General features: G+C 35.6%; 1 protein-coding gene across 1 annotated transcript; it reads right to left on the bottom strand.

The window, feature by feature from the left end:
* Nucleotides 1–3,554: 3,554 nt before the first annotated feature.
* On the bottom strand, nt 3,555–18,228 carry LOC106876778 (uncharacterized). The gene is made up of 6 exons (XM_014925485.3): nt 17,632–18,228; nt 13,927–15,072; nt 10,533–10,774; nt 9,003–9,198; nt 5,130–7,688; nt 3,555–3,958 (listed from the first exon to the last, which is right to left on the bottom strand). Exons 2-6 carry the CDS (start codon nt 14,860–14,862, stop codon nt 3,857–3,859), a joined length of 4,035 nt encoding a protein of 1,344 aa, XP_014780971.2. The 5' UTR covers nt 14,863–15,072; nt 17,632–18,228; the 3' UTR covers nt 3,555–3,856.
* Nucleotides 18,229–18,676: the final 448 nt, after the last annotated feature.

The following is an 18,676-nucleotide window of genomic DNA, read 5'->3' as shown; positions in this document are numbered from 1 at the left end:
TGTCGAAATATTGTTCATGAGATAGCAAATGGCACTCTTCTATTATTATTATTATTAATATTATTATTGTTATTGTTATTATTATCATTAAGTTGGTGAGCTGGCAGAGTGGTAGTACACCAGGCAAAATGCTTTGTGGTATTTCGTCTGTCGCTATGTTCTGAGTTCAAATTCCACCGAGATCAACTTTGCCTTTCATCCTTTTGGACTTGATAAATTAAGGACCAGTTGAGTACCGGGGTTGATATATTCAACTTACTGCTCCCCTAAATTTCAGGCCTTATGCCTATAGTAGAAAGAATTATTAGCTGGCAGAAACGTTAGCTGCCGGACGAAATGCTTAGTGATATTTCGTCTGCCGCTACGTTCTGAGTTCAAATTCCACCGAGGTCAACTTTGCCTTTCGTCTTTTGGGGTGGGGGATCGATTAAATAAGTACCAGTTACGCATTGGGGTCGATATAATCGACTTAATCCGTTTGTCTGTCCATGATTGTCCCCTCTGTATGTTGCCCCTTGTGGGCAGTAAAGAAATAAGAAAGAATTATTATTATTATTATTATTATTATCATCATTATTATTATTATTATTATTCTAATTATTATTATCCTCATCATCATTATTATTATTATTAAGGTGGTGAGCTGGCAAAGTCGTTAGCATGCAATTAAAATGCTTAGTGGCATTTCATCCATCTGCACGATCTGAGTTCAAATTCTGCCAAGGTTGACTTCGCCTTTCATTCCTTTCAGGGTCGATAAATTAAATACCAGTTGAGTTAAATCTTTCTATCTATCTATCTATCTATATATATATATATATATATATAATTATATTATAAGATCTGGTAATTAGTCATATATTAATATATTAATTAATATCGATTAATTATCAGGGGGCCAGCACATTTAAAGAATCAAAGAGATTCAGAAATATTATCTGCAATCTCAGGGGATTAAGGTACATTTTAAAAAATAACATCGACCACTAACGTGGACAATTAATGCGCTAGAAATAGATCACATTTTGTGTCTATTAAGACCTAAAAAGACCTATATATATATATATATATATATATATATACATGTGTGTGTGTGTATGTATCTATGTATGGGTACATATGTGTCTGTGAGTAGCATTGTCTTGACATCATGTGATAGTTGTAAATAGTGTGCCATCATAAACAAAAGTAGTGTTGCTTGTGTACAGTCTTCCATACAGAAAGCATATCTGGTCGTGGCTGTGAAAAAAATGTTACCATCTCTGTCAGAGATGGTAACAGGAACAATATCCAGCCATAGAAAATCTACCTAAATGAATTCCATCTGACTTATGCAACCATGGAGAAGTGGATGCTAAAGTGGTAATGATGCTGCTGCTGATGATGACGACTTCCTGTTGGTTCAATTAATTTTGAAAATAATGAAAAATTTGAAGAGCTTTATCAAAATAACTAGCTTTTTCTATTTTGGTATATTGAACTGTTGTTTGCAACATAACTTAATAAAAGATTCTTACGTAAAATTTTGATGAGATGTTTCAATTTAAATATGAATGTTTGAGATAGCAAATTTTGTATAATAAGAAATAGTAGCAGATTCAGGTGAATTAGTATTAAAATGTTTATAATTGCTTTCCTTTTTTTTCTCTCAGCCATTTCTAGTTTGCTTATTTAATGCTCTATGTATTAAATATATAGTTGCCAGTGCCGATGGACTGGCTCCTGTGCAAGTGGCACGTAAAATACACCATTTCGAGCGTGGCCGTCGCCAGTACTATCTATCTATCTATCTATCTATCTGTCTGTCTGTGTGTGTGGTTGAGTTTGTCCTCCCATCCATGTCTTGGCAGCTAGTATCGGTTTGTTTATGTCCTAGTAGCTTTGTGGTTTGGCTAAAACAGATTGATAAAAAACCAAATTTAGAAAAGAAATGCAAGTAAACTACTAAGGTTGATTTCTCTGATTAAAACTCTTCAAGGCTGTGTTCCAGTGTGGCTGTTCTCTAATGACCAAAACAAGCAAGTGATAAAAGACAGAGTTTAAATAAAATGCATAAAGACAACAGAATCAGACAGATTTCTCTTATTTTTTATTATATTGAACTTAATATCAAACTTTTGACATTTTACTCAGTTATATTACATTTTGTGAGTAACAGTGTCGTCAGCTCACACTGTATATGAACGCAAGATTTATAAGGGAGTGTCTGTGCAACTCAGGCAGAACAAATATCACCGAATGTGTTTGTACCAAAGCATAGGTTATTTGTTCTTAATAATGTTTTATATTTATTGTCTTTGTATAGTGGAGACAGTTATACACTTATATATTGTATATGTTTTCCAGTTTTTACACTGCATATGTAAACTTTGTGGAATAGGTATAAGTACACACACACACATAGACATACATACATACATACATACATACATACATACATACATATATATATATATATATATATATATATATATATAAACATAGGAGGCGCAATGGCCCAGTGGTTAGGGCAGCAGACTCGCGGTCGGAGGATCGCAGTTTCGATTCCCAGACCGGGCGTTGTGTGTGTTTATTGAGCGAAACACCTAAGCTCCACAAGGCTCCGGCAGCTTTTTACAGTTAGTTTCGAACAGTAGAATTCTTAAATCCATGGGCCTTCTACTATAGCTCTGGGCCAACCAAACCTAGTGTGTGAATTTGGTAGACAGAAACTGAAAGAAGTCTATTGTCTATGTATTTCCTCTGGCTCCACGTCATGTGATGATTGTTGTTAACAAGTGTCACCATCATGCAAGTGGCATCCTTCATTTCCTGTCTTTTGTGAAAACATGCCTGGTTGTGTGGAAATACTTGATTTACTTGGAGACAGGGTTGGCAACAGGAGAAGCATCCAGTTGTAGAAAATTCATCTCCACAAATTCCATCCAATCCATGTGAGCGTGATAAAGTGGGCATTAAAACGATGACGATGATGATGATGTTGATGATGATGTGGTATCTATTTGTAAATTTACCTGGATTTGGAGCAGATAGTTCACACACTAAAACTTTCTGTTTTTTAATCTCATATGAATGTAATAATTTCAAGCTTAATAGAAGTGGGCAAGAGGACGTGTGTTCACCTTTGGCATGTGTTTTCCATTGTAGCCCTCAGGCCAACCTAGAGTAATTTGGTAGTCAGAAACTGCAAAAACCCTATTGTATGTGTGTGTGCGCACGTATGTATATGGGTGTCTGTGTGAATATTTAGAAGCTGCAGTGAACTATGCTAATGAGAGGTGACATCACAATTTATAACTGGGCTTTAAGTGGTGACATCATTATTCGTAGCCGGGTGACAAATAATGATGTTGATTGACGTTTCCTTTCAAGAAATTGTCCTCTGTCCCTGCACTTTTGAATTCTTCTGAAGTCAGAGAAATATTTGAAAAATAGGTAAGTGTTGATGGCTGGAAGAGCATCCAGCTATAAAAATCCTGCCTCAAGTATCTCCCCATCTAACCATTGCTAACAAGGACAATCAAAGGCGAAATGAATGAACAAATCTTTAGATCTGATTCTAACATATTTTGTATTATTTGCTTTGTATGATATACAGAATAGCCAGGATTATATGCCATATTTGTTAGATTTTTTTAAAGTGGTGTAGTCTAATTATGACGAGCAATTTCTCATAAAACTTACTGCCATGGAAAGTTTGCCGATGCCTTGTTTAACTGTTTAGTCTTATTATGGTAGATTTGCTCCAGAAATTTCTTGAGTTTCTTTACAAGTACAAGAAAGGAAATATCAATATTAATATCAATATGAATTATATTAAATAGACAAAATTATCAAAATGAAACAGATGTGATTATCAAACAGTTGTTTCCATAACTGGATCCTTCAGCTGTTCACATAGTTTAGCTGCCAATGGAGGTGATTCAACATACCAGCATGACACCACTATATCCATCAACTGCAGGAAAAAATACAGAAAGAATATATAGAATATATCAACATTTTCATAAACTGACACAATCATAGAATATATTAATATATTTATGATGCATATTTCTAATGCAGACATAAAACTAACAATTTTTAAAGCTCTAGTTAAGCAGAACTATGATCAAAAGCATTCTAGCTGTGATTATCCGATTCTTTTGTTTTCCAGAAACTGCATAGTCTGCTGTATACTTCTTTATTAAAGAAGGTAGGGTGTGAATTGAAGAATATTTTGAGTGTCATTTCTAGCAAGTTGAGGGACTGCAGAGATGCTCCCTCATTGGCTTATACTTGAGAGTGTATTGTTAACTTGTAGTACTGGAATCAATTTCTACCATATGCCAATGCCAATGAGTGAGCCTCTAAGCAGTCTCTCAACCTGCTAAAAATATCAGTCATATCCCCATCATACCAGGAAAGAAAAAGAGAAGATATAAGACAATGTAGGTTTATATCAAGAAAAAGAAAGGGAAGGATGAGTTATGGTCATCATAACTAGGATGCTTTTCATTATATTCTAATCAATCAGGAGCTAAACAAGAATATTAGGGTTCGTCCTTCATGTCTCTGAAGATAACCAGATTATCAGCTTTACTAAGCCTCTGTGTGTTCTCACTAAGCCTCTGTGTGTCCTCACTAAGCCTCTGTGTGTCACTACGGTAACATTACTTTGCCAACTTCAACTGTTTATGACACAATCAAAGTAAATTAAATTTTTATATAAATCAAAGGTAATGATTTTTCAGAGATCATACAGCATTAGCCAAAATACTATGAGGTCATTTGTTACAGATTTCTGTGCTCTCTGAGTTCTAATTCCACTGAGATCAACTTTGCTTTTTATCTGTTTGGGGTTAATAAATAAAACACAAAGGCAGTGAAGGAGGGATTATTACAGCATTGAACAGGATTCCTTGTGATTCCTGAAATGGCTCTTTGCATTCCGAGTTCAGAATCTGTCTCAGAGTAGTAACCTCCTTATGGTGAGAAATGGGTCCTACAAGGCATAAGTGATGGTGGCAGGCCTCACAGATCAGACTGAATGATGCATTGATTGAACCAACATCTACCAGTAGAATAAGTGAACCCTGCACAAGCAAGATAAATGTTAGAAGAGTTGTAAGATTTACAAAGTTCCTTACCTGTTTAGCTGCATTTGTTAGTTCACCTGTTGCACTGAGCTTGTCTTTAAGATGGTTAAAGGCACTTTGTGAAGCAGGTAATAAATCATCTATAGAGAGGAAGGATTGCTTTTCCACTAGATCAATGCAATAACCCAGATGATGTTCATTTACTCCAGGTAAAAGTTTATATTTTCCTTGAATGGTTTTCCCTGGCAAACTGAGGTGAGATAACGAGGAACAGTGAGATAAACTTCCACTGTTAAGTCGACTTAATTGCCGACTCGGAACTGAAATTGTGTCTTGATTCTGCACATTGTTCCCTTTCGGTCCAAATTTCCAGTTCCCACCAAAATCTGGAATGTCACTACAACTGATACGAGATTCAAGGATTGGTCTCTCTGATGTCATGAATAGGGAGTTAGGGATAGTAGTTGTTGGTGTAGGTGGGCAGGGGCTTCCAATTACTTTAGTTGTAAATACTGGGCTGTCTTCAAGTGATTGTTTAAATAAACTGGCACTATTTTTTCTTTGGTAATCATCACATGTTCTCTCGTAATTCTCCTTTGTTGGGTATGGTGACATTTGTGGAGGGAAAAATATGTTTTTGGAATCCATGTCCGGTGTTGTGACTTCTGAACACGCTGATATACTGGGTGAACAGTTTGAGAAATGGTTAAAATTCGAAGAAGTATTCGAGGACACAATCGATATTTTCAGTGGTACACCTTTACGTTTAAGTTCTCTGTATCGTTTTGAAGCGTTGTTGCTATTCTGTAATTCAGATTTCATTAACGGAAGTTCAGAATTACTAACTTTGTTATTATCATAGGTTCGATAAGAACTTGTCTCAAATACTTCATCCCTTCTTGAACAACTATTACCATTTCTAGATGTTGGATAAACAAATCTGCTCTTATTTGAAGAAGGACTATAGATGGGACTATCTTGGTTGGATATTAAACATGATTTCTTTTGCATACTGAAATTATTGTTGGAAAGATATAAATAATTATCTGAACTTGGTAAGAATTCCGCCTCTTTTGTTTTCATGTCAAAGCAGTTCTCCAGCCATTGCTGTTTCTCAGAGTTGTGATGGCATATTATTTGGTTAGAAGTGTTGGAAGGATTAGATTCTGTTTCAAAACCACTGTCAATGATTTTTCTGTGTATGTCGTCAGCTGAATTATTCCTTTGAAATAATGACTTTTCTTCCCTTAGAATTTTTCGAGTTAAAGCTTCAGTTGCTGAAGAAAGACAAGATATATCAGTAGTGTAATCACAAGAAAAATTCTGAGATGATTCCAAATCAGAGCTGTTGTTGGTTTGATAACTACTGGAACAACTGAACTGATAATCGTTTGTATTTTCCCTGAACTCATTGTTGACTTTATTATTAAAAGGTTTACAATGGTTATTAGGATTAGAAAGAATGGCTTTATTCCCTGGCAATACTGAATTAGAAGAACTAATATGAGTTAGAGATGGTTTTTGGGACTGTGTATCATTAAATTGTTTCTTTTTTTTAAAGGTATCTTTTATTGGTTTTTGAGATGAAACATGATTAAAAGGCATTCCTCGAGAAGTCAGAGTTTTCTGTAAATTCATTCTTGCTTTATTCTTTCTCTGAACTTTTCTCAAGTGACTTTCTTCTGAAATATAATCTTGGTCAGCTATGTTGTTAACATCTTTTCTTGTGTGACTCTGAATTTTCTCATGAAAAGCTGCTGTTTCGCCACTCATATGTGTGTCATCTTTACTATTTTCTGGTGTGTTTAAATTATTTTCTTCGGAAAAGCTTTTAGGGCATTGTTCATTGAAAAAGAAGCTGTGAGGGCTATAATCATGTTTATTTGTGAAAAAGCTCCAGTGATAATTATAAGGATCAGAATCTACAGACGTTTTCCTATCAATGAACTTATTTTCTGAGATGAAGTCATCTTGTTTGTTATCTTCGTATGGTGAAATAAAGTCATTGAATTCGGTTGGACTGATTTCACTGTCACTATCCTTTCCGGCTTCTACAAGCATAGAAATGTTGCTGCTGAGAGAATCTTCATTTTCAGGTGAGACTGAAGAATGCCTTGAATATCCTGTAGAAAACTCTGATGGCACAATGTTTGCATTATTAGCCGGAGCTACAAAAATTGTTTTTATTCTTTGCTGTGTCTGAGGAATTTTACTTTTATCCAATGAATTTGGATTCATTTCACTCCAGTTCTTATGTAAACTCTCTTCACTTGCCGTAGGAAAAAAACCCAATTTACCCTTTACAACAGTTTTATTCTCAGGTTTAACTAATGGTTGCCACTGAGTTGCTTTGTTCAACATTACATCAGATATACTTTGTGGATTAGACTTCTGTGTCTTTACATTTTGATATCGATTCTTTTTTGGCATTTGGACTAATTTGTTGCATACTGACAGAATCATTTCTAGAGTAATCAGAGCGAAAGATCGAATGTCTGGAAGGAAGAATGTTTGACGACTCTTACATGTTGGGTTATCTGCTCCTTGTAGTAGAGACCCAAATATGCTTACATATTCAAAATCCCCAAGAGCAGCACGAAACAACGAATTCTGAAATGAAAGAAATAATTTCACACTTAATCATCATCATATAATAATTATGGGTATGTCTACACACAGAAATTCTTTATCTCTACATAAAACACTTACATATGAAACACAAGAATGAGACTGTATTCTTCATTTGTATGTGTGAATAGGAGTAGTAAAGCTTGTGATATTCTAAGGTATACTCATCCTAGTGCTAAAGGATCCAGGAAAGGGTGAGATTTGGATAGGGCTATTAACATTTCATCCGAAATACTTCAGCAATTATAATGAAATTTGAGTTAAATTCCTAAAGTCAGTGATTTGGTTCAGTGGAAAGGTAGAGGGAGAGGAAATTTTATAGCATAAAAAGGTGGAGTAATCGATGTAAAATGTGAATGAATAGGATGATGTAAGAATGAAGGATGGCAGGCAATTGAAGTGGTTTCAAGTAGTGAGAAAGGTAACTAGAGTCACAGAAATCATAACAGAATATTTAGTTCTACCTGTATTTAATCACAGCAACAGAACACTGTAGTTGGCAAGTGTTGGAGAGATCAGTGATAGAGAATAAGGGGTGAAGGAAACATTAAATGAAGAAATTAGATGAGAGTTGTATAGAGACATGTTGCTTCCAGAACTTCAGTTTCACTTGACCAAGGATGATCAGATCTTCTCAAGCACAGCATGTAGCCAGACACCCTGACCCTTCATCATCTCCTCCATGAAACTCAAACTCCTGAGATCAACCTTCGCCACTTTGTGTCATGTCTTTCTGGGTATCCTTTGTCCACTAGTTTCATTCACCTTATACATTACGTGACCATAACATTGCAGTCATCTCTCTTGCACAATACATCTGATTCCTCTTATGCTCAATTTTTGCTCAACAGAATTGCTCTTTGTCGTTCATGCATGCTGACTTTGCACATCCAGCAGAGCATGCTAGCTTCATTCCTTTCTAGTTTTTACATGTTCTCTACAGTCATGGTCTCCATGTCACTACCATGTTGTATTGCTGTTTACACACAAGCATCATATAATTTATTCAGATCCTATCAAACTCCAGTCCATGCCAGTATGAAAGGTGAACATTAAAAGTAAATTCTGCTCACCAGGTACTTAATCATCTCAAAGTTGTGGTAGAAGACACCTGTTCAAAGAGCCACACCATGGAATGAAACCTGGAACCGTGTGGTTACAAAGCAAATTTCTTAAACCTACAACTTTTTCTGCATGTAAACATGTATTCTTTGATTAAGGTTGAGGTAGTCTGACAAATATAAAACAAATTTACATTTTTTTGCAAAAAATTCTGTAAAATAATAAACATCTTACATTCCCATTGTTGCCTCGAAGGTAAACTCTGATTGAAGAGAGATGTTTGTGTAGAATGTCGAGCCGATGTAGCTGCTGCAGACCTTGTGATACATCGCTTATAATCATACACTGCGTTGCTGCAGACAGTGGAGTTTCCATAGTCTTAAGATATTCCCGTAGACATCCATATTCAGGAAATTCCATGCAGATAATCCTTAAAAACAAAACAGAATAAATTTTATTCTTTGTTTAGTATTGTATAAAAATGTTTTTAAATAATGACACAATCAATAAATTATGAAAAGGGCAGAGATATACAAACCACTATCACTGTACACAACACACTACTACCACATAATTGTACACTACCAACATACACAATATACAACACACTACCATTAAAGTACAACACATAAAAATATTTGTTCATAGTGGCACTGTCTTGCATTAGGTGGTAGTACACTAAGTTAGGTAACAGTGTGTTGTGTTTGATGGTTGTGTATTGTATTTGTTAGTAAGGCGTTGTACATAGCATGTTGCATGTGGTGGTTGCAATCTATATATAGCAATAAAGTGTTGTATATGGTGCTAGTGTGCCGTACATAATAGTAATGTTGTACATACTGGTAGTGTTTTGCATCAGGTGGTAATATTTTGTGGTAAATGGTAGAATTTTGTATATATTAGTACAGATAGAACACTGACTCTCCAGATATTGATAATCTGAAAACTCTTATAATCTTCACTAATATATGAAGAGAAACTTCAGATTCCTGCAGCTGCCAGACTAGTCTATTGGTACCTTACACAGTACTGAATTGATAAAACTGTGTTATTTATAATAATGTACCTGTATTTCATTTAATTATTTAAGTAAATTAAATTTGGTTTGGGAAAATCAGTTGTTCAGAATGACTTTGGAACCAAAGGTTGCAGAAAATTGATGTTGTGCCTGTGCATTTCATATAGTGATAGCATGCTGTATATCGTGGTAATATTTATGTTGATATAAGGTGGTGAGTTTGCAGAATTGTTAGCATGGCGGGAAAAATGCTTAGTGGCATTTCGTTAATTTTTACTTTCTGAGTTCAAATTCTGCCAAGGTCGACTTTCCCTTTCATCCTTTCAGGGTCGATAAAAATAAGTACCAGTTGAGCACTGTCAGTACTGGGGTCAATGTAATCAACGTAACCCCTTCCCTGAAATTTCTGGCTTTATGCCAAAATTTGAAAGCAGTATTTATGTTGGTAGTGTTGTAAATGGAAGTGGTGTATTGTAAATGATAGTCTATTAACTGTTGCACTAGGTTAGGCATGGGCAACCTTTTTTGAGAAGCAGACCACATGAGACATGGTTCATCATCAGGTGGACTGCACAACTAAATAAATTAAAGGTAATGTTTCATTTGGCATGCTATTCAGAGAGTCCCACAGCTTGCAGTCTACCCATGACTGCACTGGGTGTAAGTATGTAGTATATAGTAGTGTGTTATAGATGTGCCTGGATCTTTGATGGGGTTATTTGGTAGAATGATAAAAACAGTAATACCTTGAATCACTAGAAACTGTATCTTGACTGAGTAAAGAAACAATTTCATAATAAGGGTTAGTGTTGCTTGTCCAAAGACATTGCAATAGATTTGGGTGTTTCACCTTTCGTAACATTCCAAGAACCATGATTTCTTGTGCCCACAGTTTCTGCCAATTTTGACTGTAGGTTTTCATTAGACCTGTTTGAAGGAATTTCTTGTTGTCGATCCAAGAAGCTAAGAAGTGATGTTTACCAGAGTGCTGTAAAATAGCAATGAAATATATTCTGATATAAGCTATTCTCTCAATCAATCAGGACTTACCTTTTCCAGACACACGTCAAGAATAAAAATAGTTCTAATGAAATCCATAACAAATAACAGAATAATTTCCCTGTGGCCAGGCATGTTCTTGCAATCTGCTGGAAATGAATGACACTGCATGTATGACAGTGACAACCATTTACGACTATCATGAGATGCCAAGCCAAGGAGACACAAACACACACTCACACACACATACACTCACACAACATGAGTTTGTATGAATTGTTATTTGTCCATATACTAGTTCTGACTGAACAGACCTATGGTTAAAAACATTGTACCTATATGTCTAAATGAGATGCTTTCTCAAGACGAATACTGTAGTGCTGTGGCTTTCTTACACTATATCCACATTAAGTAAAATATACTGATTGCTTTTCTGAATTAAACCTACTACTGTCATTAATAACGAAAATCATTGAATTACCTGTGGAAACTTCATGAGAATTCTTGTTGCAGCTCAATCTAGTGGTATTTTTTATGAGCAATCTATTATCAATATATTTAACTTGAAATTGAATTGTTAAAAGATGGGTTTTTCTTAAAAAAGATGCCTCATAAAAATCCAAATTTAATCAGAAAATATGTCAAGGAGGCTACTCAACAAACAGTGTATGATTACATTTTGGTGCAAGTTAGTGATAGTACAGGAATATGTTATGTAGTCATGCCACAAAATCTGCAGGAATTATATATATACATATATAATCTGGACGTGGTCGATGCCAGTACCCACTGACTGGCTCCTGTGCTGGTGGCATGTAAAAAGCACTGCCTACTTATGAAATTATTGTGCATATGACTAGGCGCTCCACAGACATGTGTACCCTTGGTGTAGTTCTCAGGGAGATTCAGCGTAACACAGCATATGACAAAGCTGGCCTTTCGAATTACATTTTTGCGAGCTGAGTGAACTGGAGCAATGTGAAATAAAGTGTCTTGCTCAAGGACACAATGCTCTACCGGATATCAAACTCACAAACTTATGATTGTGAGCCAAACACCACTCAGCCATGCACCTATAGTGGAAGCGGATAAAAATGCTATGGAGTAGAGATAATCAATGGTCTCTTGATGGCCTCAAGTTGTGTGCTGCAGATGACAAACATATGAAGAAAATTTTGTAGGGGAAATGGCATGAAATTCAGTTTGGGAAAATAAACGAAAGCTACTTTAAAAAGTGGAGAATTAATATGATTAGTAATACCTCGTTAGATTCAGAAATTAAGATAACAAATTTAGGCCAAATACAAACTTACAAATACTTAAGAAATAATGAACTAGATGGAGTAAAAATAATTAAATTCTAACAAACACTTAGAAATTAATGAACTACTCTATTTTCTGGTATACAAGTTGGATTTTTCAGATCAAAATTTACAACCAAAAAAAATTAAAATCTGGAGGACCAATATTTCCATGTGAAATTCAGAAGGATTTGATAAGATAGTGAAGGTGTTTACATGTTTACACTATATACTTCAGTGACTTCTATACTGAAAAATGTGGCAGATGGAGTTTAAAAAAATGGAAAAAAACAATTGGTAAAGGATGTTATGGACATAGTAGATTACTTTTAAAATGAAAGTGAATGTTATGATACTATGTATTGATGGTTTAACTACCCTCGTAATAAGTTATAGTTATATTTTCAACAGGAAGTCAGGTGGATTGTCAAATCAAAATTGAAAAACAAGGAAAACAATGAATGCATTTAGAAGACACCACCCAGAATCTCACTAAGAAGTAATGGATATTCCCATAAATACAAAGAGGCAGAGGTTGTCTGCAGTTATAAAATTATTATAAAATATCTGCTATTGGATTACAAATATATATTGTAAATAACAAATGGGAACTAATGCAAATAGTTATAAAATATGAAGAAAGATAGAAAAAAAGTAACCTAATTCTGTTATCCGAAATAACAGCTATAAAGAGAATTGTGAATCATTACAGAAAGTATTAAAAACAAAAAACTGAAATAAAAATGGGACTACAAAACGTTTGGTTTAATAAAGACATTGCCAAAAAAAGACTCCACTTGACCAATATTCAACAAGATTGCAAAAACAGAAATGGATAAAGAAATATTTTGAGAAGCATGTTGTGGGAATATTCAGCATTCACCCAATGTTGCAATTTGCTACAATATTGCCTACATGATCAACAAAATCTGACCAATCACAACTTTGCGTGGAACGGGCTCCAACAATTAGTTCATTTTTGGTGTGCTTCCTTCTGAGCCTATCAATCAGTATAAATTTGACACTCTGTGACTAGTAGACAGAGAGCTTTGAGATGTAGCAGAGAGAGCATTGACAGACACTGTAGGAGATGGCCAACAGAGACAGCAGCTAACAACACATAGAGTGGACTGGTTCTCTTGACATGCTGCTCTGAATGACATAATTAGAAGGGGCCTTGATGTTACTAGCTTTCCATCTCAACTGGAGCCAGTAGGTCTCAACTGCAGGTATGGAAAGCACTCTGATGGAATAACTCTTTCCCCATATGATGTGCAGCAACATATTCTCTGGCTCCAGCCTTGTTGCATCAGCCACAAACCCAGATATTGTTGCCCATAACACAGAGGAGAGAAACACAAACACATTTGGGGGCCTGACTGGCTGCTATCAGTTTTTGCTGGTCACCATCAAGCCAACAGGTGTTTTTGGACCATGCACTGCCAATTTCCTCTAAAATATTGGGGATAGCTGCAGCCTGTCTGAGAAACAGGCTATGCGAGATGGAATGGCTGCTGCCATGAGTGTTGCAGGCTATTCTCCATGGCAACAGCATCACAGTCTTGTCCACAGGGTGCAACTGACCATGGCATTTGTTCTGGGGGGTGTATTCCCTCCCATCCCTTCTGCTGCTTAATCTCATCCCCTTTTCTTTTTCTTTGTTTCCTTGTAAATTAGATTGTAATTCAATCTAACAGATTCACAGTGAAATTGAAATAAGTCGGATATTAGGGCATGAAATTAAAAAACTGCACCAATAATAATTGGAGCATCAATTATAATTAAAGAAAAAAATAAATAAATAAAACCAACTCTAACAGAAACAACGTAACATTTTTACCTCCGTTCGTAAGAGTTCCAGTCGTTTTAGATGACGAGATTCCTGTGAAATGTCATTTGGTTTTCCACAACATTCTTTCTTCATCCACAGAAAATTTCCAAGGTTTGTGAAAATTCCATGGAGTGTGAGATAAATGCTAACTGTGATAATTGTTGTGTCGTGGTGATTGGTGTTGGTCGTCTGCGAAACCGATTGCCGAAAAAGTAGTCGTGTTATCATGATGCTAACAGCTGTGTAAATGCATTGTTCGACCAGGAGTATTTTGTGTAACATCTGTCCCTGCGATATTACAGAAACATGCACGTCTTCACTGGAATCATGTACCAAGCTGTTTTTCTTCTGGGATTTCACTAATCCAATAATACTAAAAATAAACGTGGTCATGATGACTATCCAGAAACAAATTACCAACAGAGAAGTGTATGTACCCCCAGATTCTTGTGGGTCATAAAGAGGGAAGAGGTTGCCCCTGGAAGGTTTGAGTTGGTCTTGTTTAGGGATGACTGGCAAGATAGAAAGGAGCAGACAGGCAAGTTTTATGCCAGTGAGTACTATTATTGAGGAACCAAGCTGGTGGCTTGATGTACTGGATATCTTTCTTGGATTCTGTACAAATAATAGAATTGTCTGGAATGTAATAAAAGAGCACAAACCATCCATATATCCAAACAACATTAAACTTGACGATGCCAACACAAGGAATTTGGGAGTTGTACCATTGAGTACTAAAATACACAGATGCATCACCAGACCAATTCCAAAGAATAATGCTGAAGTATCAAGTAAACAAATGGAATATTTCCACAATTTTGGTAAAGATATTCCCTTGCAGAGTTTGTACACAAGTGAAATAAAACACATTAAAGCACCAATTGAAGAAAAGATGAAGTTGACTGTTATGAATGCAAAGTTGGTTCTGTGTGTTTCCATTTCCATATAACAAATATAGCCAAACCAAAATTGGTCACATCACTGATATTTTAAGGTAAGATTTCCTCATTATCACATATTTCCAATACAATAATCCAGTGTAGAATTCACCATCAGCTCAGCATAAGTTATTTATAAGACATCCATTCCAGGAATATTCCATTTAACATTAGCAAGCTGTGGAAGTCTTGCACTGCATATCTCATGTATACCATGCTAGGAAAAGACAGAAAAAGAAAAAAAAAAGAATAATTTCCAACCAATTTATAATCCATCCTTTGAAAGAAATGTTTCTTTTATTTTCATGTAAATGATATTATAAGAAACCAGCATATATGATACACTTTGAGTTTTAGAAAGAAAAAAAAAAAGCCAATGATATATAGGTGCAGGCATGGCTATGTGGTAAGAAGTTTGCTTCCTAACCAGGTTCCAGGTTCAATCCCACTGCATGGCACCTTGGACAAGTGTCTTCTTTTGTGCCAAAATTTGAAACATTATTATTATGACTGAGGGACTATTTTATTTTACGTACTTTGCTATTTCTCTTATATGTATAATATCCATGAAAGATTCAATCATTTTTTACCTTAATCTTTCTATTTGTTATCAAGTTGTTGCTATGTGGTCCCAGGTAAGCCCTGATTAAAGTAATCTCTGATCAAAGCTACTCAAAACATGCCCATGCCAGCTTTTAATACACATTGTTCTAGAGGCTCTTCTTTTTTTAAGCATCATAGGAGATAATTTGGTTGCTACTTCTAGCAAGTTAAACAGCCCCGAAGATGATCCCTTGTTGACTCAGCTCTAGCAACTAGATTCTTCTAGTTCAGGATATCAGAAGCAAACTCTCAATTCCCACCGTATTCATTTAATTCTATTTTGTTTGTCTTTTATCTTTTACTGTGGCCATGCTGGAGTACTGTCTTAAGGTGTTAAGGCAAACAGATCAACCCCAGTATTTAATTTTTAAGACTGGTACTTATTCTATCAATCCTCTTTTGCTGAATTGCTAAGTTACAAGGACGGAAATGAACCAGTACTGGTTGTCAGGTGGTGGTGAGGGATAAACACACACACACACACACACACACACACACACACACATTTATATGACAGGCTTCTTTCAGTTTTCATCTACCAAATCCACTCACAAGGCTTTGATTTCCCCAGGACTATAGTAGAAGACACTTGCCCAATATGCCACACAGTGGAACTGAACCCAAGACCATGAGGTTGGGAAGCAAGCTTCTTAATCACACCTGCTTTTTTAAAAGAATTTTATCATTTTATTTATTTATTTATTTATTTTTACCAGAGTTAGATATTTATACATTTACTATTCATGTTATTAAAGTCATAATTTTAATTGCACTTTCTTGGTCTACTGCTTCAAGTACGCTTGAAGCACCAATTTTTCTATAAAGAAAACTATACAGTCCAGCTCCTGTGAATGGAATTCCTAAGATCTCTATACTATCAACTCATATCAGTTCTATTGCTGACACTAATACCTACAAGATTAACACCATACTTCAAATTTGGTTACTTCTTGTATCAATAACACCTAGACTATTTCTAAGCAACGGTTACCTGATTGAATGAATAGATTACAATTCCAAGAGGAATATTAATATGAAAGTGCTTTAAATGTAATTCAAAGTTAATTCCTCTTAAGTAGCGAGAAGTTATACAATAGAAGGAAATTTAAATGTGTTTACGGATTTTTTAAAGTTAATTCCTCTCAAGTAAGGAGAAGTTATACAATAGAAGGAAATTCAAATGTGCTTACGGATTTTTTAACAATGAATCCTCAAACAAACTATTGAAAGACAAATATTTACATTTTCGTGAACCTTAACATTTTATTTATTTATATCACAGTTGGTGAACATTGGTTTTGAAGATTAGAAGTTTTCAATGAGCTAATCTCTGCTCTACTACATTACTGACAGCAGGATTGGCTAGGGAATGTCTATGCAACTCAGTGCAGAACAAACAATGTAAAGGACTTTATTTCAAGAGCACTGATTATCTTCTTTTACACAATTCCTAATAATATTTAATTATAAAAATACAGTATGACTTTTTTTTCATTTAGTGACTGGCTATGGGGGTCCACCAGAGTAAAAGAGGAACTGAAGGTGTCCATAGGCAAAAAAATGGTTGAGAACCACTGGATAAAATCAACCCCAGAACCTATCTTGTTCAAGGATAAGAAGCAAAGTTGACCTCGGCAGAACCAAAGAGATGCTATTTACCATTTTATCTGATGCACTAATGATCCGTCCAGCTCAAAAAAAAAAAAAAAAACATTATGGCAATACCTCCTTCTTTGGTTACAGAAGCCCTCACGCATATAATCAAAATGCATTGGAGTGTACATTACATATACAATAATCATGGAAGGAGCAAAAATACAATATAAATATGGAAAACATTACAAATATATAACAAAAGAAAACAGAGATACCCACTGTAGGGTGGGAAATGCCACCTAAACAGAATCATGTAATACCAAGATCCCCAACCATCCTGCATTCCGAGCAGTTGCTTCTTCCTCTCGACTGTGATTTCTAGACAAAATCCAACCACTAGCCTTCTCACATGCACCAGTTTGGACACATACACAAAGTTTTCATATTTGCAAGAAGGCAACACCTCCCTCTCCACCCACAAAGATAAGGTTTATAATGAATGTGTGAAAATGAAACAAACTTAAAAACAATATTTACAAACTTGGTTAAGATTTATGTTAAAAGTTTGAGAACTTACATGCAGTAATTTCCAGTTTGTTCCTGTGTTTTTGGAAATTATCGTGAAAGATAGTTTGTAGTAAGCGTTAAGTTTTTGAAAGTTGGCCACCAGTTCACTCAAAAATGTGTCATCATTATTTTTGAATAACATGTTATTAGGGGGTAAAAAAAAAAATTCTTTCTCCTTCTTCTAATTTTTGTCTTAAATATCTATCTTGAATAATTTCAACACAATTAAATTCTGACCACTTCAGCTTGTTTTGGAAGAAACAATACAAAACAATTCAAAAAGTAAAAACAAAATTGTAGTTCTTTCAATTAATGTGCATGGCAAGAATTTATGAGACAAGGCAAAGGGAAAGAGAGGGAGAAAGAAAGAGAGTGACAGGGTTCTGCCAAATCAAGTGTGGGAAAGAAAGATAGAATATGTGAAGTAGAGGCGAAAGAAAGAGTAGAGACAAGGGTAGAAGGAACACACACACACACACACACACACACACACACACACACACGATCTCTTAACCTCTCTCTCTCTCTCTCTCTTTATCTCCTTCTCTCTATGAGTATGTGTGTGTATAGACACACACACACACACACACGATCTCTTAACCTCTCTTTCTCTCTCTCTCTTTATCTCCCTCTCTCTATGAGTATGTGTGTGTATAGACACATACACAGAAGGAGAAAGAGAGAGAGAGAGAGAGAGAGAGAGAGAGAGAGAGGAAGGTTAAGAGATCAAGTGGTAAGGGAGGGATGGAAGTGAGAGTTTGAGTGAAAGAGAGAGGACAGAGGTTGACATAGATGGCGATAGAGAGAAAGACAGTGAGAGAGAAAAAGCGAGAGATTTGCAAGGAGGGTGAATGATGTTAAAGGGGGTGGAAGGGGCGTGGATATGCGTTGTCAAGCCAAAAAAGCAACTGAATTTTTTTCTGTGTAAGTTACTATTGTCAGTGATTAATGCTGTTTAAGTGGCAGTGGTCACTAGTTGCTATAGTTTTGGTATTTGTGCTTTCAGTCCGTCCGTCCGTCCGTCCGTCAGTGTGTCTGTCGGGCAGTAAGATATG

Source organism: Octopus bimaculoides, chromosome 12 (genome assembly GCF_046866305.1).
Source record: "Octopus bimaculoides isolate indiv1 chromosome 12, ASM4686630v1, whole genome shotgun sequence".
In the NCBI taxonomy this organism is placed as follows: Eukaryota; Metazoa; Mollusca; class Cephalopoda; order Octopoda; family Octopodidae; genus Octopus; species Octopus bimaculoides.
This window is presented reverse-complemented; position numbering and strand designations above follow the sequence as displayed.

Bases quoted from the DNA above. Each gene is read 5' to 3' on its own strand.
- LOC106876778 (XM_014925485.3), bottom strand. From the start codon at position 14,862: ATGGAAATGGAAACACACAGAACCAACTTTGCATTCATAACAGTCAAC. The intron at 10,775-13,926 runs GTAAAAATGTTA...GCTATTTTACAG, and splicing joins TGGAACTCTTACGAACGGAG to CACTCTGGTAAACATCACTT. The intron at 3,959-5,129 runs GTAAGGAACTTT...TTTTTCCTGCAG, and splicing joins TAACAAATGCAGCTAAACAG to TTGATGGATATAGTGGTGTC.